General features: G+C 36.9%; 3 protein-coding genes and 1 long non-coding RNA gene across 7 annotated transcripts; 3 read left to right on the top strand and 1 right to left on the bottom strand.

Moving 5' to 3' along the window:
* Window positions 1–1,212: 1,212 nt before the first annotated feature.
* On the top strand, window positions 1,213–5,049 carry LOC137710058 (tyrosine--tRNA ligase 1, cytoplasmic-like). 3 transcript variants are annotated; one of them, XR_015963599.1, is made up of 9 exons: window positions 1,213–1,629; window positions 1,848–2,137; window positions 2,217–2,312; window positions 3,234–3,339; window positions 3,446–3,561; window positions 3,728–3,873; window positions 4,042–4,252; window positions 4,598–4,657; window positions 4,792–5,049. XR_015963599.1 is itself a non-coding variant. In XM_088695768.1 (9 exons), the coding sequence occupies exons 3-9, from the start codon at window positions 2,283–2,285 to the stop codon at window positions 4,810–4,812; spliced, it is 552 nt and encodes a 183-aa protein (XP_088551894.1). In that variant the 5' UTR covers window positions 1,213–1,629; window positions 1,848–2,137; window positions 2,217–2,282; the 3' UTR covers window positions 4,813–5,049. The 3 variants fall into 3 exon arrangements, 2 of the variants coding, with proteins under 2 accessions (XP_088551894.1, XP_088551893.1); XM_088695768.1 differs by having other exon boundaries at window positions 3,446–3,528; window positions 4,042–4,147; XM_088695767.1 differs by having other exon boundaries at window positions 4,042–4,147.
* On the bottom strand, window positions 4,300–7,335 carry LOC148696284 (uncharacterized). Its single transcript, XR_015963600.1, has 2 exons — window positions 6,718–7,335; window positions 4,300–4,885 (listed from the first exon to the last, which is right to left on the bottom strand). It is a non-coding gene; the product is annotated as an uncharacterized LOC148696284 (long non-coding RNA).
* A 1,224-nt stretch (window positions 7,336–8,559) lies between these two features.
* Window positions 8,560–12,318, top strand: LOC137711630 (uncharacterized). Of its 2 annotated transcripts, none has more exons than XM_088695765.1 (4): window positions 8,560–8,687; window positions 9,056–11,584; window positions 11,677–11,853; window positions 11,932–12,318. In XM_088695765.1, exons 2-4 carry the CDS (start codon window positions 10,625–10,627, stop codon window positions 11,977–11,979), a joined length of 1,185 nt encoding a protein of 394 aa, XP_088551891.1. In that variant the 5' UTR covers window positions 8,560–8,687; window positions 9,056–10,624; the 3' UTR covers window positions 11,980–12,318. The 2 variants fall into 2 exon arrangements, with proteins under 2 accessions (XP_088551891.1, XP_088551892.1); XM_088695766.1 differs by having other exon boundaries at window positions 8,560–8,692.
* Window positions 12,319–12,640: 322 nt separating this feature from the next.
* LOC137711362 (uncharacterized) lies at window positions 12,641–14,537 on the top strand. The gene is made up of 5 exons (XM_068450590.2): window positions 12,641–13,000; window positions 13,167–13,233; window positions 13,342–13,390; window positions 13,962–14,006; window positions 14,235–14,537. Exons 1-5 carry the CDS (start codon window positions 12,677–12,679, stop codon window positions 14,299–14,301), a joined length of 552 nt encoding a protein of 183 aa, XP_068306691.2. The 5' UTR covers window positions 12,641–12,676; the 3' UTR covers window positions 14,302–14,537.
* Window positions 14,538–24,004: the final 9,467 nt, after the last annotated feature.

Raw genomic sequence — 24,004 nt, 5'->3', positions numbered from 1 at the left:
GATACCTCAAAGGCTCCATTGGTCGGGGAATCGTCATGAAAAACAATGGTCATACTCAAATCATTGCCTACACCGATGCTGACTGGGCAGGGAATGCTATTGATAGAAAATCCACTACTGTCTACTGCACGTTGGTTGGAGGAAACCTCGTGACATGGAAGAGCAAAAAACAAAATGTAATTGCTCGCTCAAGTGCCGAAGCTGAGTATAGAGCCATGGCTTCCACTGCATGTGAACTCATTTGGCTCAAGGGCCTTCTCTCGGACTTGGGGTTCTCAATCAACACACATATGTCTCTTTTCTGTGACAATCAAGCAGCTATGCATATTGCCTCCAATCCGGTGTTCCATGAACGCACTAAACACATTGAAGTTGACTGTCACTACGTTCGGGAACAAGTCCAGTCCAAGGTAATTCAAACCACATTCACTCGAAGCCAAGATCAACTTGCTGATATTTTCACGAAGTCTCTTGCTTCTCCTCAGTTTCAAAGTCTGCTCTCCAAGCTTGGATCAATTAACCTCCTTGATCCAGCTTGAGGGGGAGTATTGGAAGAATTAGCCGTCCTACAACCGTCAAGCTGTCCTACAACCATCCTACAGCCGTCCTACAGACGCCGTCCTACCTTGTCCTACCTACACACTAGGACGGCTACCTTGTCCTACCTACACACTTGTATCATGTATATATATCCTTGTAATCTTGTAGAGAAATAAAATGAGAAAAAACATTCTCTTCCATATTCTCCACACCATCTTATATAGGTTTCATTTTTATAAACAAACTAGCCTCTTCGCAAGCACTAACGTGCGTGCAAGAGACATTTTTGCATCACGGGCGCTACGCACCCCAAAATGTCATTCATGCAATTGTCAAACAACATGAGATTTTGGATGCAAGTTTCTACCTAAAGTCCATGAACAATAGTAAGTAGATGTAAATAAATAAAAATAAAAAAAAAAGTAAATGAAAAGTACTCGTAGCAAAATACATACCTTAAACATCAAAATATAAAACCTACATCACAATATGTACATTATTCACAATACGCATAAAATCTATATGTCACTGTTTCTTTAGAAAAGAAAGTTTACATATTGACATCAATGCTGCAATTTCCACCCATTTGTTCATGATTGATGCTTCAGATTTTCATTGCCAATCTACAAACGATAGTGAGAAAATTAAAATCAAATAAAAATAGTTAATTGGTATGGTGTAATAGGTTTTGTTATTGACTTCACAGAACAAGATTACATTCTTATACACACTGTGTATGACTTGATCCTATTCTATTGCCTATAATTAAGGCAAATTGAGAACTAAATAAGGAAGTAAATCACTAACGAATAATTTACAATGTTTGACCTAATCAATCCAAGATATCCTCTGTAACCCTTTTCTCTTTCCGTTTCTAAATTCGCCTGTTGATCTGAATAATTTCAATATTGTGTGTTTTTGCGGCTATGATTTTGTTGAAGATTGAGCTCGGAGGAGAAGTACCAGATCGTGAGGAGCGTGGCGGAGGAGTGCATTCAAGAGGATGAGCTTCAGAATCTGCTGGCTCACAAGGCCGAACCCATCTGCTACGACGGGTTTGAACCCTCGGGCCGAATGCACATTGCTCAGGTTTCAAATCATTTTTTTGAGTATTCATTACATTTACAATAAGAAAACAAATTGATATCAATTGTGTATTTGTGAATTTGAAAAGATACTCAATTGGAACTTTGTAGTGTGTTAGTCTTATAAACTCATTTGGGTTATGGTAGACTTTCTAGTGTTTCAAAAGAACAATTGGCGTATATTTGTTTGAGGATTGCTTATTTTAATGGGTTGTTGTGTAGGGAGTTATGAAGACCATAAATGTGAACAAGCTGACATCCGCTGGCTGCCGAGTGAAGATATGGATTCCAGATTGGTATGCACATTTGAACAACAAGATGGGGGATGATTTGAAAAAGAATGAGACAGTTGGCCGCTACATGATTGAGATATGAAGGGCTGCGGGGATGAATTTGGACACCGGAAAAGTTGAGTTTTTGTGGTCGTCAAAGGAGATTAATGCGAGAGCACATGAGTACTGGCCTCGTGTGATGGATATAGCTCGAAAAAATAAACTTCCTAGAATCATTAGGTAGCTAGCATTGTGATGCTTATCGTGCCCATTATATCTGTCGAGCCTGTAATATATTTTTTTTCTCCTATATATCCAGGTGTAGTCAGATTATGGGTCGAACTGAGCAAGATGAGTTAACGGCAGCCAAATTCTCTACCCATGCATGCAGTGTGCAGATATATTCTTCCTTCAGGTAGCTAGCATTTTTGCTTTTGAATTTTTGTTAATAGGATTTGTTTCCCGTGTTGCAGTGTGTTGAAACTGAATATGACATCGATTATTAAAGGAATGATGCTAACTTTTTATGTATTAAGTATATGATAGGACCACTTAGGACATTGCATTTGTTTTGTGCTACTTCAGTTATTGAACCTATTGTATAGAATTACATGAATATGAAAAGCGTAATGGTGAAAACTACAAAGAGCAGGAGGCTCATGAACGTCCATTTTAATGGCACCCCATAAAGGGATGTCCTAAGACTCACTATTTACCTAGATCTTATTTAGACGACGTGTCTTTTGATCAGGATGCATGTAAAAGAAATCCGTTAGATTTTGTTTATATGAAAAGAATGAAGAACATTAGATAACTTTCAGTTGTGTCAAGTGCATAATTTAGTCCATACTAGAGACTCAGTTCACTACAACCAATTCCTCAAAGATCGAAGGAATATTACAGTTGCATAAACCTGTCACTTGCAGACTAAAATGTAGTTCAATAGCCACTTAGTACTACGGTCTAGTGGTATTCCTCTTCACTTGGAAGTGAGAGGTCTTAGGTTTGATTCTCGCCAGAGGCGAATTTTAACCACATTACTGCTAGCCCATAGTGAGGCTAAGCCCACCCCTTCCCCCTTAATGTAGATAGTATCGTTTGTTAGAAAAAAAAGTGTAGTTCAGTATATTTTCTTCCTACAAATCTGTTATTTGTACCACTACGTGATCGTGCATTTTGACATTTGGCTATCTGATCTTCCCATGTTTTAGCTTTTTATCTTTTGATATTGTTCATCAAAATGCTAGTTTATACGTGTTTTATCTCATATAAAGAAGAGGGAAAAAATATCCATGTTGAAGTAAGAGTGACCTGTAAAATATTTTTCCTATAACAGGCGGACATCTGCCAGTTGGGAATGGATCAACGTAAAGTCAATGTGCTTGCAAGAGAGTATTGTGATGACATAAAAAAGAAGAACAAACCTATTATCTTGTCACACCGTAACTTTCTAAATCCTTTTCCACATGTTGCTAGTCTAACGTTTTATCCTTTAACATGGGAGCGGTGACATGGTTTTTGTTTGGTGTTCTAAATGATGATCTGCAGACATGTTACCTGGTTTGCAGCAAGGGCAGGAGAAAATGTCAAAAAGTGATGTATCATCCTCCATATTCATGGAAGATGAAGAGGTGGGTTGCGAACTTGCTACTAGCCTGTTAGAGGTGAACTAAATTTTAAATTTCTGTGAGGGTCATGGTTATATGATCTGTATAAGCTGCATATGGATTGGAAGACAAATGTATTCAAGTTTTAAGCTAGGCTGTTTATCTTCCATTGTAATCCACTAAATATTTGTTTTATTTTTTGACATATATCACTGAATTTTAGGCTGAAGTGAATTTGAAGATAAAGAAAGCTTACTGTCCTCCAAATGTTGTTGATGGGAATCCATGTATGGAGTATGTGAAGTATCTAATTCTACCTTGGTTCAATGAGTTTGTTGTAGAGCGGACTGAAAAGAATGGTGGAAATAAGTGAGTGATAGACTTTAGATCAAATCTATACTGGTTAAAAGTTTTAGTTAAAGGCTTTTGCCAATTCAGCTTTACATCCTGCCGAGAATGCCATTTTTAAGAAAATTAATATTGTTGTCTCTGCTAATTGTTCTTTTTGTGCCCCCTTTTCTTTAACTTCCAATACAGAACCTTCAAAACCTTTGAAGAATTAACTGCAGATTATGAAAGCGGCGAGCTACATCCAGCAGACCTTAAATCAGCTTTATCAAAAGCATTGAACAAGATACTCGAGGTAGGCTCACTATGTATATGTCATGTTCTTTATCTCGCCAGATTTCACGGCCTGATGCCAATTTGACTAACCCTTAGAGTGTATGCAAAATGTAAACATTACACGGTGAGGATTTGGGAAAGAGATCTGCATTTATAGGCTCAGGACGTCTGTTTTTACGTTCAATAATTGATCTGTCTCATAAAAAGGGTCCTGGAGCTGATCAGAGTCTTTCTCTCGCCGAGTCTCTGCTTTAATCTCAAACTTCAAATGTGTGTGCGTGTGTGTATATACTATACATATTGTAAGTTATGCCTATCTGGTAAAAAATGAAAATGAAAAAAGAAGGGAGAAAGAGGAATGTCTGGCTACTCTTTTCTGCTGCTGTAGCGGGCCTTTATTCCCTAAAAAAATCACTGCCAGTTTGGTTATTTGCTGCTTGGTTAACTTTCTCTTTGTTTCCGTATGCAGCCTGTACGAGCACACTTCAAGAATGACAAAGCTGCCAAACAGCTATTGCAAAGTGTTAAGGTATTTGATGGTTTTGCTTTCAGATACAAAACGTTTTCTTTGCTACACATTTCAGAATAGTTAATTTGAACTCTCCTTAACATCAGTTTATTAAATGAAAGAAAACTCAACCAAGCTTTTCCCTGGTTTTGTAGAACTATAGAATCACCAGGTGATAACTGCTATGGAGCTTGGATTTCTCATCGTTGCCCTTCTGCTCGCTCTATCCTGATTTGTGGATGAAAAGACCTGTATTTTTCGGAGATGCAAAATATATACTGTTTAGCAGAAACGATATGCTTAGGTGCTTTTGAATTTGATCTCTCATATATTAGACAAGAATCAAGATACATGAAATTGTTCGGGTTCCACCGCTATTAGTTCATATTACTGTTTGATTTTCGTTCTCAAAATTCCGAGGAAGGGGTTTTGTTTGACCATTCTGTTTGTTTTTGTATGGTGATGAACAAGGGAAATATGTCCGTGGCTGGTTGATGGAATAAGCGGAAAAGTCACCACAATATTATCTCTGTAAGCTTTGATTAGCAGCAGGGTGGAACCTGGTGTTTAAACGATGGGAGGTGATTTTGTACATACTTTTGTTAACCTAGCACACAACATTGTTTATTAATGTGCTAAATAATAGAAGATTTTCGGGGCAGATTTAGAATTTTAAACATGTGTGCAGAAAAAGGCGTGCGAAATCATTTCCCTAAATGATTTGCAAGTGGTCATCTACCACAATGGTGTGGTGGAGGGGAGTGTTGCTTTTGCATCAGCGTGAGTGTGAATTTCGTCGGCTCTCTAATCTAACAAATCTTTCGTTTGACAAAAAAAATAAAAATAAAAATAAAAATTTGAGCGAAAGGGTTTGAGGTGTAACATACACTAACTAAACCTAAGAATTTTGCATCCTTATAGGTTATGCTTGGAGTTTGATTTTGTATTTGCCACTTAGCCTCATTTGGCATACTGTATAAAGCACTGGATAGGGTAGGACTAATTATAGGGAGCCAGTTGTTTGGTGCCCCAACTGGATAAATAGTCACCCGACAATTAATCTGGCCCCACTTAAATAACACGCTTCACACCTGCTAAATAGTCCACTCCAGAGTGTCTGTACAATTAGTCGGCTCCATAAAACGCATGCTAAGTTCAATCTTCTTCTTCTCCGGCCGAAGCTTTTAATCCATTTCTTGTAGAGTGATATGAGAAACTAGGAGGTGGGGTTCATCGGATTGGAAGGTCCATCAATGGGATTTACTAGTGGAAAAGATATGAATAAAGGAAGAGGACAACCAGGTTTTCCATTTTCATTCCTTTATTTTATTTTTATTTTGGGTAAGTCTCAGTTTACTACCCTTAAGTTTCGTGATTTTCAACATTTGGTACATGAAGTTTTTTTCGTCCCAGAGTCATACCTAAAGTGTTAATTTTGGGACAGTCTTATACATCCGTTAATTTGGCTAATAAATCTCTCGTTAACTGATGACGTGACGCTCATGTGGATAATGATTGGACATCACGTGTCATTAAGTAGGTCCATGTGGAAATTAAAAATTCAAGTTTTTTTTTTTGTTGTCTTCTACCTCCCCCACCTTCCCTTCCTCCCTTATTCCTCGATTCTCTCCTCTGCACCAACCAACCAAACCCTCATATCCTCTCCTCTTTGACTCGTCATACATCCACCCTTCCCATTCCATCTTCGACTCCACCCATCCTCTTATGCGTATTACCCCCCAGCCCAATGATAAGTCTGATAAAATTGTATTTGGGACATTCCTTCATCGGTATGTAAAGCTTCTTATGAAGCCTGGGTGGCCTGTAATCAGCCAGGGGCTTAAATGCCGAGTTCCTCTTCATAATCTGAGCAATAATTTCCTGCCTTTCTTTGTTCAACCTTTCACGGGCATAGAACTCTCTAGTATTAATCCTAATTCCCATGGTATCATATATAGGTTCTAGTGAAGGAAACCTAGCCCCTTCAGGACGATTATCTAAGGGCAAACCCGAAGACAGCATTCGACTAATCTCAAGTGACTTACTATTCAAAGCTTGAATTTCTGGATCAAACTCAATACCTTCCATGAAATTCGGCAACTGAATCGCCTTCGGCTCTTCATGTGCCCACCTCGACTTCCTCTTCCTCGTCCCACTGCTCGTCTCGCCACCACCACTTTAATTCTCCGACTCGAGCTGAGGATCCCATCAACTGCGACGATGCCTGTTGGTCGTCTTCTCAGTAGCGGCCTGGGGATTTGGGAATGGGTTTTAAGCATCGAAAGCTACGGTTTTAGTGGGCGGCGGTTGAGGCGGGCCAGTTGAATCTAATGCTAGGATTTTGGCAGGAGAAAGGGGATTGAAATCGTAAAAGGGTAGGGTTTCAGAAGGAAGGGGATGAAGATCTAAGGATGAGGATCTAGGGATTCGATTGGAGGATGAGGGTTAGGGTTTAATGCCTCAATGGATTTGAGATTGGAGAAGCTTCGAGTGCCAGAGGTCTACTGAGAGACGTGTGTTTGCTCCTGAAGACAAAATTTTTTGGGTAGATGGGGTTTGGAGGTTCGAGCTCATGAAGGCCATTGAAGAGAAGATGAGGGTTGGGTGGGTGGATGGGTGAAGTCAAAGATGGAGGGGAAAGGGTGGATGTATGATGAGTCGAAAAGGAAAGGCGAGGAGGGTTTGGTGGGTTGGTGCAGAGGAGAGAATGAAGGGATAAGGGAGGAAGGGAAGGTCGGGGGAGGTAAAAGACGAGCAAATTTTTTTTTTTTTTTTTAATTTTTAATTTCCACGTAGACCCCTTAATGACACGTGGCATCCATTCATTGTCCACATGGGCGCCACGTCATTAGTTAACGGGATACTTAATAGCCAGACTAACAGATGTATAAGACTGTCCCAAAATTAACACTTTAGGTATGACTCTGGGATGAAAAAAAACTTCATGTACAAAATGTTGATAACCACGAAACTTGAGGGTAGTAAACTGAGATTTACCCTTTTATTTTTATTATCGTCCAGGCAAAGGACAAACAAAAAATAACAATATGGAAAACCTTTTACAAGCACAGTATTAAATAGTCAGTCTTTAGTTCAATATTGCACCTAACACCTGACTAATGTAGTCGGGTACCATCTGACGACAAATTATCCTATCCGATTGAAATAGTCAATACAGTTCGAGCTGCTAAACGAGACCTTAGTATTACAGATTAGTAATATTCTTATTCACTGATAATTGAGATGTTTCAAATTCGATTCCCATTGAATCACATAAAAAAAAAAAAAAACCAAATGTGCAAAATTCAAATGCCAATTGTAACTTATCCAAATTTAAATTAAAAAAAAATTAAGATGTTCAAAATTAAATATTGACATTCGACAACATATCCATTAAATATCAACGTCAAATACAAATCGTTTCAGCAATTAAACATTGAAAAAAAGATCATTTTGACTAATTTGTGAAATTAAATTACAAGTCTTTTTGGTGTCAATAAATATAGGATAATGCTATTCATACATTTATTTTGACATTCTTGTTAACATTCGGACATTAATCTTCTTTAATTAATTCGATCCAACGGCTAAAAATTAAAAAAAATGTGTAAAAAATAAAAATTAATGTGTAGATAGCAATATTCCAAATAACTTTGGCCTTTACTTTTGCTTTCGTTTTATTATTTTTATTCTAGAGGAAATTGTAGAAAATAGTCCATCAACTTTAACCCAATTGAAGAAATGATCCCTCAACTTTATTTCCATAACCATTGGTCCCTCAACTCGTCAAAATGTGTAGCTATGGTCATTTTCCTTAACACCGTCAATAACTCTGTTAAATTCAGTCATGTGCGTGGTACATGACACTGACTGTAAGGGCAATTTAGGAAACAAATTATTTCCTAGATAAACGCATCCTCATCCCCAGGTTGAATTCAATACCCATCCCCAGGTTGAAGTTGATACCCATAGCTAATTTTAGGGTTAGTTTAGCAGATGACGATGGAATTGTCGGATGTCATGAGGTGGACCGGAGATCCTCCGAAATATTGTAAGGTTTTCCGAAAAACTTGAACCTTTTTATAATTTGTTATTCTATATGGGTGTTTTCGAGGAGAAGATCTACCTTTTATTAGTTGATTTCTTCATCTCTGTCATGCTTTCTTTTGAGATTCTTATGTCTGCAACTTTTGTTGATATTATAGTGTTTGTGCTCCTACATTGGGGTCCCAATGTTGTCGGTTTGTCATCACTTGGTTTCGCATTTGTTTGGAGCTTGTATTGTCTATGTTGCCATTGAGGCAGATGCTCACAATTACTAAGCCTATTTAGGCAGGTGTGCACATTTACTCTACCTATTGCTTCTTGCCTTTAATCACTCAATCTTGGGGTTTTTTTTTTTTTTTTTTTTTGGTGCAGCTAACCCTGAAGAGTGTACTCTTGCACTAAATCATGGTGCTTACTTGATGGATGGTACTTATATTGGTGGCAAAGTGTGTTATTTGGACCATGTGATGGATGATTATCTGTCATTGTTATAGTTTAGAAAAATTGGGAAGTATGTAGGTTATGATGAGAATGATCTTTTCTCAGGGAAAGTTCAAATACACTACAGGGTGCCAGGGACATTTGAAGAGATTGTGGCTGACAGTACATTTGTCACCCTTATTGGTAAAATACCATCAAATAGGTTTGTTGAGATCTTCTATGTGGGTCCTGATGCAAGCAAGGAGTTTGGTAGTCAATTCTTTTTGGAGTGGCCTACTTTGGATGATGATGAGTTTAACTTGGATGGTTTTGGCGAGATTGGTATTCATCAACCAACTGACACTGATAAAGGTGAGTAAAATGAAGAAAATGATGACGACTTTGTTGATAGTGAGTACGAGTACAGTGAAGATGATGATAAATTGTATGAGATAAATGTTGAAGAAGGGCTAGAGAATTTTGAGGCAGAGCCGCCTTTTGAACATACTGGAAATATATCATCGGATGAAGCAAACTCTAAGGATTTTGACAGCCTTGATGAGGGTGAAGATAATATTGAAGAAATTGAGTCAAATAAAAAGAGGAAGAAACGAAAGCCGAAGTTTAAAACATGGAAGAGGCAAATAGACCTTAAAAATCCTCAATTTAGAATTGGCATGATGTTTGCCAACAAGAAAGAAGCTAAAGAGGCTATGGAGCATCATTTTATGAGGACTGGTAGAGCTATTAGATTAAAAAAAAAAAAATGACAAGACGAGATTGAGGGCTATATATGAAGGGTCAGAAACTTGCCCATTTATGATTTTAGCCGCGAGGAAGAATCCAAGCTCGGATACCTTTGTTATAAAAACCGTGCAGTTAGAGCACCAATGTAGGAGGGTAGACAAAGTTCTATATACAGATTCAAGATGGCTTTCAGAGCACTATATAGACAAACTTAGAACAAATCCAAATTGGGATGTCGATGACATCATGGCTGAGGTTAAAAGAGAGTTTAACTTGGTGGTTACTAGAAACCAAGTTTTCAGAGCTAAAAGGCTTGCTAGAGAAGTGATTAAAGGCAGTTATGTGGAGCAATATGCACGATTATGGGACTATGTGGAAGAGCTTAAGAAGGCCAACAAAGGTAGCACAATCAAGGTGAAGACTCAAATGGACGGTGATGATATTCTTTTTCAAAGGATTTATGTGTGTTTGGCAGGGTGCAAACAAGGCTTTTTGGAAGGCTGTAGGCCTGTCATAGGAGTTGACGGTTGTTTTATTAAAGGCCCTCATCTGGACAGATTTTGACGGCTGTTGGGATTGACGGCAACAGTGGTTTATTCCCAATAACTTATGCAATTGTTGAGATAGAAAACAAAAGCATTTGGGTTTGGTTTTTGGAGCTTTTGATTGCTAATTTGAAAATTGAGAATGACCTAGCATGGGATTTTGCAAGTGACAAGCAAAAGGGTTTGGAATCAGCAATAAAAAAAATTGCTCCCAACTGCTGAGCATAAGATGTGTGTTAGGCACTTACATCAAAACTTCAAAGCTTCTGGTCTTCAAGGGTTGAAAATGAAAAATATTTTATGGGCAGCAGCAAGGGCAACAACAGTGCCATGGTGGAAGGAAGAGAGGGAAAAGATGAAAAATCTACATGAAAAAGCATGGGAATGGCTTAATGATAGGCCTGCTAATAATTGGAGTAGATCTTGCTTTAATACTCACTATAAGTGTAATGTTCTACTTAACAACTTATGTGAGAGTTTTAATTTTGCTATTCTTGTGGCAAGGAATAGGCCTATCTTGGGACTTCTAGATAACATCAACATGTATATCATGCTTAGGATGGCCAATAAGAAAGCTGTTGGGAGGAATTGGAAGCATCTAGTTGGTCCAAGGATTTTCAAGATAATTGAGAAAAGCAAAGTGGAAAGTACTTATTGTATTCCTAAGATGGCTGGTGATAAGGAGTACCTAGTACAACACATAAGTGGTAGACAATTTGTAGTGAAGTTGAAGGAGTCCACTTGCTCATGTAGGAGATGGGATTTATGTGGGATCCCATGCTCACATGCAATTGCTTGTATATTCGCCAGAGATGAGATTGTTTACACCTATGTCCATGACTGCTACGAGAAGGAAGCTTACTTGAACTCCTATGATCCTATGATCCACCCCATTCCTAGAATGGATTTGTGGGATATGACGGATTTAACTCCATTGAAACCTCTAATATGCAAGAAGCAACCTGGCAGGCCAAAAAGAAAGAGAATTATGTCTGTAGGTGAAGTTAAGCCACAACCACACTATCTTCCACCACCAACTAATCTATTGGGTGAGCACAATGACACACTGCAACCTCAGAGACTTAGAAAATGGTTTGTAGAGATAGCTTGCGGTAAATGCAGAAAGTTGGGGCACAATAAAGTAGGATGTGGAAAATCACAACACACGGATGCAACAAATAAGAATCAGGTACACATTTATGCTTTAGTAAATCCTAAAAAACCAAATTAGCAAGTGTTGTATATTAAATTGCAGTTTAATTCATTCTTGGGTTAATGCAGGAGACTCAACAAGTAAACACTCAAGCAACAACTCAAAATGCCCAAGCAAACTCTCAAACTTCAGGGACACAAATGTCTCAAGGGAACACCGAAACACGAGCTCTAATTAACTCTCAAGGAAAGAAAAAGCAACATGTCAGTTCTCAAGTAGGGCAACAAGGAAAGGGAAAACAACCTGTAAGTTTATGTTTGATTATTTTCTCATACATTATATGCCAATTTGATTTGATTCACTGAATCAATTCTTTGATTTAGGTGAGAAGGGGCGGATACAAAGGGATGGGGAACCAAGCAAGACCATAGAGGCTTTGAAATAGATAATATTGCTACTTGTTTTTTGATGTTCATGGACCAAGGAGGCCTCAATTAGTTGATGTTACCACTTGTTTTCTGATGGAGGATGTGAAGACCGTAGTGGTTTTGAAATAGATGATGTTGATGCTTGTTTTTTGATGTGGATAGACCATGAAGGCCTGGATTAGATGATGTACCTATCTTTTTTTTTTTTTTTTTTTTTTTTTTCAGTAGTAGATAGTCGTAGACCATGAAGGTCTTATGAATTGTATTTTGATGACTTAAATTCATGACCGGAATGGTTTGTTTAATGTATTTGATGACTAGACGTGTTTGATTAGAATGTTATTTTCATGATCATGATTAAGAATTTGAATGAATGGTAAATGTACATGGTGGGAATTTGAGAATTGGGCATGGAGGAAAGCACACCAGAGCCTTGGAATGGTGAATAAATTCTCCGACTGGTTGGAGAAGCTCGTGCCTTTGTATATTATTTGGAATGCTTTTATCTGGGAAATAATTTGTTTCCTAAATTGCCCTTACAGTCAGTGTGTGCCATACACATGATAGAATTTAACAGAGTTACTGACAGTGTTAAGAAAAAAAATCATAGCTACACATTTCGATAAATTAAAGGACCAATAGTCGTAGAAATAAAGTTGAGGGCTATTGCCCCAATTCGTTTTATTATTTTTATTCTATCATGCTGTTGATCAACAGTTCCAGTCTTCAAGACAAAACCCGGAACATAGCCCACGGGAAAATGGAGGAAGACGGAGGAGAACCACCTCGACCGCCCCATCCGACGAGCTCCGAAGCCCTAACCTCAGACCCGCGCCTCGATCCACAGTCCACGTGTCCTGATTCCACACTCGATCCCAGTGAGGACAACCGCACCGATTCGAAACACCCTCCGATGAACCAGACCGAGATTTTCCGCGCTCTCGAAGTGGTCGAGAGAGACTCCCTGGCCATAGCCGACAGCTTCACCTCCCTCTTCGCCTCCCTCCGCCTGGCCCTCTCCGAGGTCACTCCCTTCATCTCAATTTTGTTTTGGCTTCGAATTCATGTTTGGTTCTCGAGAAAGTGAAGGAAACGGAAGAAAAATTTGTTTTCTTTTATTTTAATTTTTTAAATTTTTTCTCTTGATTAAATCAAAATCGAATGATTTGGGAATTGCTGCAATGATGAAGGTTACTAGCAACTCAGTTGATCACATGCATTGCTTTGGTGACGCTGCTGGCCGCCTTCAAGAATCTGGTATGTTTATGCAAAACATTGTAACGATTTTGTAGTTAGGATGATTAATTCCGAGTTCCGAATTTATGAAATTGAATAATAGCAATGTTATTGGATTTTGAATTTCAGTGCTTGATGCTGCTACCAAGGGAAATCGGTATATAAATTCATGTCTCAGGTAATTTACTGAAGGCTTTGATCATCTCGTTTTATGATTCGATAAATGTTGGGAGATGGAAATTTCTTTGGATGGTATGATCGTTCAGAATTGTTGATGCATATGATATGATTAAGGTTGTGTAATTTGAATTAGTAACCACGAATAGCGGTTTCTGCAACATGGTTTTGTTCATATAAATTGATGGCTCGTCACCAACCTAATGATCTAAACATGGTGGTATTTGTTTGCTCAGTATACTCATCTCCTACTAATTTATGTCATATGAAAAAGTACTTTTGCAGTCCATGTATATAGAAAGATATAATATTTGTCAAATTCTGTTTCCCATTAACAGTGTGGCACATATTCTTGTTGTGAGTTTGTGACCGGCCACGGAACTACTTCCTCAAGGAAGTGTTTACCTGTGTCGGAACAAATCTAGTGATGCATTGCATTGATAGGACCGTGTCTCAGTAACGCCTAGTCTTAACGTGGCTGTTGGGTGCTTGGTTCTAGGATAGTTAAACTTTTAGGTCCCTTGTAACAATGGCCTTTCTAAACAAGATGTTGAATTTTCCTTTTTTGGCAGATTAAATGAAGAAATGAAGGGAATTGACAATCTAGCCTTGCAGCTGTATCCTTAACAGTTAGTTACTTTGGGTGTATTTCATAGTTTATGCTCTTGAATTCCCCCAGACCCACCATAGCAGTGGTGGTCACTTGCGCTGAAATCAAGGATTCATCCTGCTCTGTCTGCTAATATGAACGCAGCCGGATGCTCAGTGGGTTATCAACCTGCCATACCTGAAATACTTTGGATTTGTGATATGGTTTTTCTTCTGGTTCCTTAATGCATGACCAGAAAAATCTTGAGGAGAAATGTGGATGCTCTCGACTCAGGTGTGAACAAGCTCCTTCGTCTTCCATGATGTCGACCTGCCTGTTTTTACTGCTACATCAGTTTTGGATGCGGGAACATCTCTTCCATTTATTTACTTATTCCATCGGGAAATTTTGGTTACCGAATTAAATGTGTGAAGTAGTCCAATTCGGTTCAACTTAAGCAGATGTGCTATTTCGTTGGCCGATAAGCATTGAACATGGAGAGCATGTATGTGAACTATTACGGTGAAAGCAAATATTCATGTTTATATTGTTTGTTCTACCTCTTGGTTCCCTTAGCTATAAAATTATCAGCAGCAGCAGATGTTTAGCAAAGCCTATTTGGGGGTCCGAGTCTCTTACCATATGGCAGCTGTTGGCCCAAACCAATCCACCTTGTTTGGTGATTTCCTGGCCCAGCTTGTTAATGGGTTTGGAATGCAGGTCCATACACTATAATTACCAAAAGGGCCCTTTCTATGGCCATCATGTAGGCTTGCATAAGTTGAAAATTTTGCCACTTAGTACTACGGTCATTTGTGATTCAACTTAAATCCTCATTATAGTAGAATATTATTGTACGCAAAAAAATTCAATAAGTGTATTCTTCGTATGTGTAATTTTCTTTCTCTTATATTGAAGCTTTAGCGTACACAATAACTTTTTAGAATGCTAATAACATGATCTAAAGAACAAATCATCATCAAGGGGGCAATAATAAAAAATAAATAAATAGAGTTTCTGGTCAATGCTAGCATATGTGGGTCGGTAGATATCTTGGCGTCTTGCATGAAAATTATTAAGTAGATAGTACAAAGAAATGTCAACACATTGATTAGTATGAGACCAAATTCAATTCCATATAAAAAGTTGAGTTTAGCCGATTGATCTCCTTCTGCGTAGTTTAATTAATTTTAGTGTAAATTATCTTATCGTTTATGAAAAATAATAATAATAATAATAATAATCCGGTAAAAAACATGCAAGGGCAACTTGGGATATAACATGCTTTTGCTACTGCACAAGTTTGGACATGGTCCAACTATCTATCCTACATCTTCGCTTACACACGGTAGTTTATTCACAACCTAATTGTGCTATGTTCGTCTTTTCTTGTGAACTATTGGATTTGCGCTTACACACTAACACTATAGTTTATTCACAACCAAATTATGCTCTATTGTTTATCGAACATATTTTCTTGGATACCTAGAGTCACTAAGTACCAATACAAATTTGATCATTGTATTTGATTCACTGGTAAATTGAGTGACTAAAAACTGTTGATTAATTTTAAATTAACAGTCAAATATGCGTGGGCGCATATTATCTTTTAAGCACTAAAAAAAGGCTTGATGAGACAATTAAAATAAATATATGTAAAGGATTGATGGGATAATAGTTATGAGTTTTACGCAGATTAAAAAATTGATTTGGTGAATGGTGGTGAGTTCCACGGAGGAAGGTAGATTATATGCAGCAATAAGACTATAAAATAATAACGTAATTTAACCGTAATTGTACAAATAAAATAAGATAAAAAAGAAACCCAAACAGTTGGGCAGACAATCTACCTTTGAATTCCAAAGGCCAATGGGGTTAATTAAAGTCTTGTCTTCAATCTAATTAAAAGCATTTCAATATCAACCACATCATATCTTGGTTGAAACTTGAAAGATTCTCCAGGCCATGGAACCACTAAAGCTAAATGGCCCCCACATTTATAGTATATTCAAACTAGTCTGGTTATAATATTCAAACAGGAAGAAAATAAACTTAATTATTAGCCTAATTTGGTGAGAGTCTACTATCTTCATTCCTAGAATTGGTAACATGTGTTTCATTAGTTAGAAAAACATGGTTTGGGATGTAAAGCTTGTTTAGGAATGCTTCTAGAATGATGAAAATGTTTGTTGTCAGCTAAATTTTCTTTTGATAACGTTTAGCAGAAAAAGTTTAAAAAATGCTTCTGAGATCATAGAAGCACAATCACCTCTTTTATGTATTTTTTAAAGAACTGCTTGCTTTATTAATTAAAATTTAAACCTGATTCCAATAAAAGAACCACTAGCAAAATGGCTTAATTTATAAAAGTGATTCTTACAAAAGCAATATAAATATGTTGTTAAATTGTGAGTTGAAGAGGTGACCCTTAGTTGGATGTTTTCCTCACAGATAACGTTAGTTCATTAATGAATTAGCTTACTTGGTTAACACAAGCATGTTAAGATGAATGCTGATTATAGGATTAACTAATTAATATATATATATATATATATATATATATATATATATATATATATATATATAAGTATATGCATTTTTTTTATACAAGCGATAATGAAGTAGAAGAAATTCGAGTAGAATATCTGGAATATGAGTAAAAGAAGAAGACCCTAATGAGTAGGTCAATCAACAACTTGTTCATACCAAGTATTTCTAATTAAAAATAGAGTAATCATTTTGTACAGGCTACAGTAGTGACAAAGGCGAAGTTACAGAGGCACAAGAAGGGGCGGCCGCCCCTGGAAATCAAGTCGAGGAGAGATGGTTTCTAGCCTTTTGGTCTTGTAAAAAAACCTGCAATCCCGTCTGGTTGCTCTACTGCGTGTAGGGTTTTATTTTTATTTTTTGAAAAATCTAGGCTAAGACGACATTGTTTTGGTCCTGGAAAAAAAAAAAAATTGTAAATGGGACGACGTCATTTAGGCATTCAGTTAAAAAAAAAAAAACAATTAAAGCAATCAGAGTACACGCCATGTGCCCCAATTCCCAGTAGCAATAACAGAGATTTCCCTCCCCTCATTGGCCCACACGCAAGCAACCAAGTCCTTAATGAACTTTTGCGTCAGATTCATTAAAGACGGACATGCAATTCGGACTGGAAAGGAAGCCCCTTCTCAGTGACACATTGCAATCTTTAAAATCCTCAGACCTAGAATGGGGCAAGGTCAACAAATGAGCGGCACGCAATATAAAAGAAGAAAAACTCATCAAAGTCAAGGCTTTGAAGGATATTCCAGGCGAAGTCCTATCATTTTCTCATATTTAATCTGACTAAGGCATCATGGCATGTACGGAGCAAAAATTTTCTCATGGGCTTGCAACCGGTGTCATAGTAAGGATACTCCGGTTATTGCAGTGAAAATCCTTATGAACACTTAGTTTGTGAGGTAATATTTTTTCGAATCAACGTTACCTAGGGGGCTTTGAGTTTTGTCCCGGGCTTATAAATTTGTTCGTGTTTTACTCTGTTACTCATTAGTCTAGAGTTAGATTTACTTGGAAAGATTTGTCGTATTAAAATACTATTTCTTGATTAGGAAGGAAGGGATGAAAAGTTTCAAGCACTTTATTCTAACAAAATGAACGACTTGAATAAAGTTATAAATTCTCATAAAACATGTGAGCACATGTTTATTATCAAAGTCCCATGAATAGGGCAAAATGAGTACAATTCTTTGGGGAGACAAGCCTTCACCCCTAACATGCCAATTGTCCTAAGGATGCTACATGGTTGACTTGACTAGGATTATCAACTCTGACGAGGTTCAATCTATCGTCAAGCTAATTGGAAGGCTCTACTTCAAGAAAGAATCAGGAAGCCTTCAATGAAGAAGAACCCATTGAAGAATCTTAACACTCTCCTGAAGTTGAATCTGTATACTAAGGCTGCGAGGAGGATGTTGCCAGTGGTTCAATAAAGGATGATGGCTACGGAACCCAATAAAGGAAGAACAATTATGGCTTATCCATAATTCATTTGATTTTGCTTGATAGAAATAGATATGGTAAGTTCCTTGGTTACAAATTCTAATGATTGAAGGCTCAAAGTAAAAATTGAGTTTGGGAACTGAGGCATGAAAGAGATAGAAACTTAAAAGAAGGAGTTTGAGAAAACAAAACTAAGGTTGGGCTATTTAAAGAGAAGCTGCAAAGAGATCTCACTGTCGAATTTGAAGAATTTTTACCTTGCGATTTGTATGTTTGAAAGACGAAGTCACTCAGTGATTCAAAGAGCCACCCCTTGCTAAATGTGCATAAGCAACTTAACATCTCTCATCATTCCTATCTACTCTCTACGATTCTCAAGACCAAATGTCTGAATCTGAAACGTCAAAAATTCACAAGGTTCGAAGCTAGAATGCCACGCGTTAGAAGAATTAAAACGGTATGTAATCCGACTTACTCCAAAGGGCATGGTTTTGGATAACTATCCATTCTTAAGGGAAACAAGTTCTTTCAGATACATAGTTACATAGTTAGGGGCAATTGTGGGACCAAAGTTTGCCAAGGTCGGAGTAAGGCAGATCAATATACACATACCTCAAAAGTTTGGTCATGGACTCAACAACCTCTATTGCGGAGCTGAATAAGCAAAACAACAATACCATCACCATTATGTTCTGAAATCAGTAGGTGAAGTTCAACGACTCCCTTGAGAATGACCATGTTTTTTTTGCAAGAGGAAACCTAATACGGCAAAGAATCAACATGTTTCCTATAATCTCGAGGTCCTTACAATCTAAGGATTGGAGTAGACCACTAATAATCACACTCCTAAGAGGATAGAAACTTCCTATATATCCTTCGGGACTCTCCTAGTTTAATAAGGATTTTACTATCCTAAAAAGTCATCTCCTTGACTGGTATAAATACACGTTTTTAGGGTTCATTTCTAGTAGTGCAATTCTTGCATACTTATTCTCTTGCCTACTGTTTGAGTCTTATATTGCTTACTAACATGACCGTTAGAGAGTCTATGATTGGCACACCCTCTCGATCTTTGGCTTGCTTACGACAGTTTATTCTTTTACATGTACTTGGATTTGTGCATCTCCTCCATCAATGGTAGTGCGCGAATTTGGTTCCAATTCTAAGACCATCTCCAACCATTGGGTTAAAACCTAAAATTTAGGTTTTTAACTGACCCAATCCTTCTCCAATGATTGAGCCTAAATTAATTTTTTGGGTTAAAAACTAAAATTTGGACAAATTTAACCCAGAATTTAGATTTAAAAGGCTGGCCCACCAAAATTTAGGTTTTAAACTAACCAATCATTCTCCAATGGTTGGATCTAAAATAAGTTTTGGGATTAAAACCTAAAATATATTTGGGCAATTTTGAAAATTTAAATACATTAAATCCAACAGCTAAGATCAAATATGATCAAATTTAACGGTAAAAGAAAGATCTAAAGGCCCAAAATAAAAACCAACGACTAAAACAATTAAAAAAAATTATTTAAATCAAAATTCATCCAAAAACTCTATAAATATTAAATACATGCTTTGTGGAGTCGGTTTAATGAATTTTCAAATTTTCTCGGAATCTAAATATTTTTAGGTTCAAATGTTCATAAAAATAAATTATGATAATCTACATAAATTTTATTTTGAAAAAAGTTACAGAAAAAACATTTAGCCTAAATTCATTATTTAATAATCTTGGGTTAAAATTTTAACCCATAACCATTGGAGCAAAAAACTGTTCCTAGGTTGAAACCTAAATTTTTTTGGTTAAAGATTTTAGGTTTTAACCTAATGGTTAGAGATGATCTAATGGTTGGGTTAAAACTCAAATTTAAGTTTTTAAACTTGCCTAGAGCTTCTCCAGTCACTGGGCTAAAAAATGATTTTGGGTTAAAACTTATTTTTGGGCCTAGTTCTAGTTTAACCCAAAAAATGAGCCAAGGTTAGTGGCTGGGACTCGGTTGCTGACGCTATCAGCCACTTGCGGAAAGGCCAATAACTATTCTTTTGCTCGGACAGACCAACAACAGTCCAGGTTCAATTTTTTATTTTTTATCTTTTAAAAACTAAATATATAAATATGTTAAATTCAATAGTTGTGATCGCGTATGAGCAAATCTAATGGTAAAAGAAGATCTAACAACCCAAAATTAGATCCACCGGCTAAAACAATAAAAAAGCTTATTAAGCCAAAATTCATCCAAAAACTCTATAAATATAGGTATTTGTTCAAACATGCACACAAAATCCACTCTTGTCAGACAATTCTTCCGTTTCTTTTCTACTCAGCAATGTATTTGTGTTTAAGAATGAGGTAGGTTTCGTGATTTTTCATTATTTTGTTGAAATTTAAATATTTTTGATTAAAATGTTCACAAAAATAAATAAGGATAATCTACACAAATTAAAACCTAATTTTTTAGGCTGAAGGCTTAAATCTTAACCCCAATCGTTAGAGTTGATCTAAGGAGTTGCATGCATTATTCAATTTAGACAAATAAAAGATGTTAAACAAGTTTAGAACTCCATTACGCACCGACAGATCATAGGAGTCGCGCACTGCGTCAGGGATTAAATGGAATCTATGCAAATAGAATGTCCCACGTTTTAATTAATCTGTATGACAACGCCTGCATGCAAATGAAATAGACAGAGTACTGTTGCTGGAGTAGTGTTCCAGAAAACCCTTCCAAAAGGTGGCATTAATGTAATTTTGCTAAACTGAGATGGAGTCGAAAGGATTCAACTAGATTCTTTGACAGTGGAAACATAATCAAGAAAGCATGCGATACACATTTCAATCAATAGGTGCAAAAAACTCAGTTTTTTCGAAATTGCAAGGGTCCCAATTCCCTAAGAACTTCAAATGGTCCATCCCTTCTTATCTTAACATTACTCATGAAATTTTTCCTTTTAAAAGTCAGTCATATGCAGTGTTGGTTTTGAGGGGAGCAACTTGTGCAATTGCACAGGGCCTCCAACTTTTGGCTCATATATCGTTAGATAATTAACTTTGCAAATTGATCACTTTGATTCTTGTTTAGGCTGAGAAAATGGAATGAGAGATAAAGAGATTAAGAAAAGAATGTGTGGATTTTCAATTTCAAAATTTTAATATCACTTGTTGCTGAAGATTTGTCTTTGGATTTAGTGTTTTACTATGTTATCATCATTTTTTTTGTTTCATGGCTTCTCTTATCTGTTCACCATTTTGTTTTGTTTCATGGCTTCTTTTATCTATTCACTAGTGATTTTGTTGATTTTATCACATAATTTTAGTTATAAAATTTCTTTTAATTTTGATATTAATACATGGTAAAAGTTGATTGTTTTAGTACATTTGTGAGATTATGTAATTAGGTACCAGAGCAAAATGGTCCATTTATAATTTCCACACAGGGCTCCTGACATCTTGGAGACAACCTTGGTCATATGAGTTTTACCTTTTGTTTTCACAATATATGAATTTTATTTTTAAGAAATTTGGACGGTACGAAAAAAATTTTATTGATAAAAAAAAATTGCACTTAGTTAAGACCCAAAAAAGAAAGGGATATGAAACCTAATCTCTCCAACTCCAAAGCAAATCTAAGAAAGAAGTAAGAACCTCCAAAACACTATAAACAAGAGATTTCGTAAAACTAAAAATCACATATCAGGAGGGAGAGAAATCTGTAAATTGGGATACACAAAAAAATTGACAAACCCTAATTAATATTAGCTAGTCTATCAACAATAGTATTCCCCTAAAACGCATGCGCTTCATTTGCACTCAACCATTCCTCCATCTGACGCAAAGAGACCGTGGAAGGAAAGTAGAGGAGGAGTTCATACAAGAAATGACATTTACATGACTACTTACAGTCGGAGTCACTACTAAGAATAATTACTTGGGCGACGAAGGGGCAAGCGTCGCGCAAAGGCCAATACCGTCGCCAGAAACATTGGACGATGAAGAGAGTATCGTGCAAATTTTATCGCACAAAGCTTGTGACGTTAGACATTGCGTGACGGAGGAAAGTGCTTCGTCATGCGAAATGAAGGTCGTGCGACGGAATTGGTGGTTGTTGCGCGTCATCAAGTGTCGAAACTAGGGTTCGACCCCCAAACTCTTGCTTGACGGACATAGAAGGTCGACCCCCAAATTGTTGCACGACGGACATAGGGGTTTGACCCCCAAACTTTTGTGCGACGGACATAGAGGCCGTCGCAGTAAGATTTTAAAATTAGTTTTTTTTTAAATAATTTTTATTTATTTATTATTATTTTTCCTTTTAAATGTTGCTAATATTATTTTATGTAAAATTTAAGGGAAATGTTATTGGCACACCAAAAATCTCATTCTACACTCCTCACAAGTGTATTTTTCTTTCCTAATATAGAAAGTTTGGAGTGTAGAATGAGATTTTTGGAGTGCTAATAACAATTCCCAAAATTAATTTAATGAAATTAAAAATAGAAAATGTAAAGAGGAATATTGAATTAAAAAATTATTGAAAATGTACATACAATGAAAAAAAAAGTATTTTTAAATTTGAAAACAATTTAAAACAAAACTAAAATAGGTAGTCGTCCACGTCACAATCGCCTGCTGGTGGTGTTGCTGCTGCATCGAGGAGGGGGCTAGAAGGTCGTAGCTGCTGCGACGGGGGGCTGTGAGGTCGTTTCTGGAAGTGGTTCAACATTGGGGAACTGAATGCCAGAGATTTGAAATGTGCAATGAATTTGGTTCATCAAATTGCTTTGGGCTGGAATCTGAGATTGCTGGGCGGCAATATGCTCCTTCAGATGTCAACGTTTCGACCTCTTCTGTTCTTTGCCTAGAGCATGAGGCAGACGGCTCCCAAAGGCGGGCTTTCCCAAGCCCCCAGTGAACATTTGATGCGAGAATAGTTAAGCACACAAATTAACCCTCTTGTTGTCAAGTTGTAGTAAAGATGCAAGTAGGGATCGTTCTAGACCGGGGATTAGGAGGGCTTGCTAAAACCTCTAAACTGACTCAAAAACATAAAAACAAAGTTAAAAACGTTCACAAAGACTCAAAGGACTCAAAACAAGTTCAAAAGACTCAAAACAGGTTCAAAAGGCTCAAAACTGCCTAACAACACTAACTAGGCAGTTTCTGACCTTAAACCCAATTTTGGACGAATTTAGAATTATGGCTTGATTCAAAACACTTTAAAACATAAACTAAACAGATTCTAAACACTAAAGAACAAGAAAGTAAAGGGGGGGGGTTTTGTTTTGACGAAAATTGAAATAACAAAGCAAGTTGTAAAACTAGGCAGATTATAAAACGGATTTGAGAAACAAGATGATGGATGGATTAGTTAGAGGTCCATTCTCCACACATGACACATTTGTATATGAATCGATTCTCCAATTGCTTTTTACTAACTATGATGCTCAACACCCCAAGTTAACCGTGATGCACTAATTAACCTTCAAATCTTCCTTATGTCAATGAATTGGATGATGCATGCAACAATTCAAATCATTCTCCAACGGTCCTCAACATGAATGCATAGAAGAGGTAAAGTGAGAGATCATTATGCTCTATGAAAATTATAAATGTTGACGAGGCAATTGTAACTATGAATGCATGAAACTCTTGCCAAGAATTCAATTAACGCGGTTGTGACTAGCAACCTTCACTACTCATGTTTATAAACTTGTGACGATTAGGTGAAACTCGTTTATAAACTAGCATCGAGTTTATGCATGAAGACTAAGTATGCATCCCTAATCAACATACAAAAACAAGTTTTTGATAAACAGATAATTGAATTGCAATCACAACTTAACAAATCACAATTGGAAGAAATCAATTCATATTTCAAACATGTTCATGGCTTCAAACTTTCCCCTAACTAATTAGGGGTTTAGCCACTCATGATTACAGCAAACTTAGAAGATAATAACAAAGTAACCATTGAAATCAAGGAAAGGAAACACCTAAAAATTCCAACAACTCAAACTTGAATTGTATGAACGTTT

The sequence above is a fragment of the Pyrus communis genome, chromosome 6, assembly GCF_041283825.1.
Source record: "Pyrus communis isolate YQ-2024b chromosome 6, ASM4128382v1, whole genome shotgun sequence".
Classification (NCBI taxonomy): Eukaryota; Viridiplantae; Streptophyta; class Magnoliopsida; order Rosales; family Rosaceae; genus Pyrus; species Pyrus communis.
Note: the sequence above shows the minus strand (reverse complement) of the source record. Positions and strands in the feature narration are given on the sequence as shown.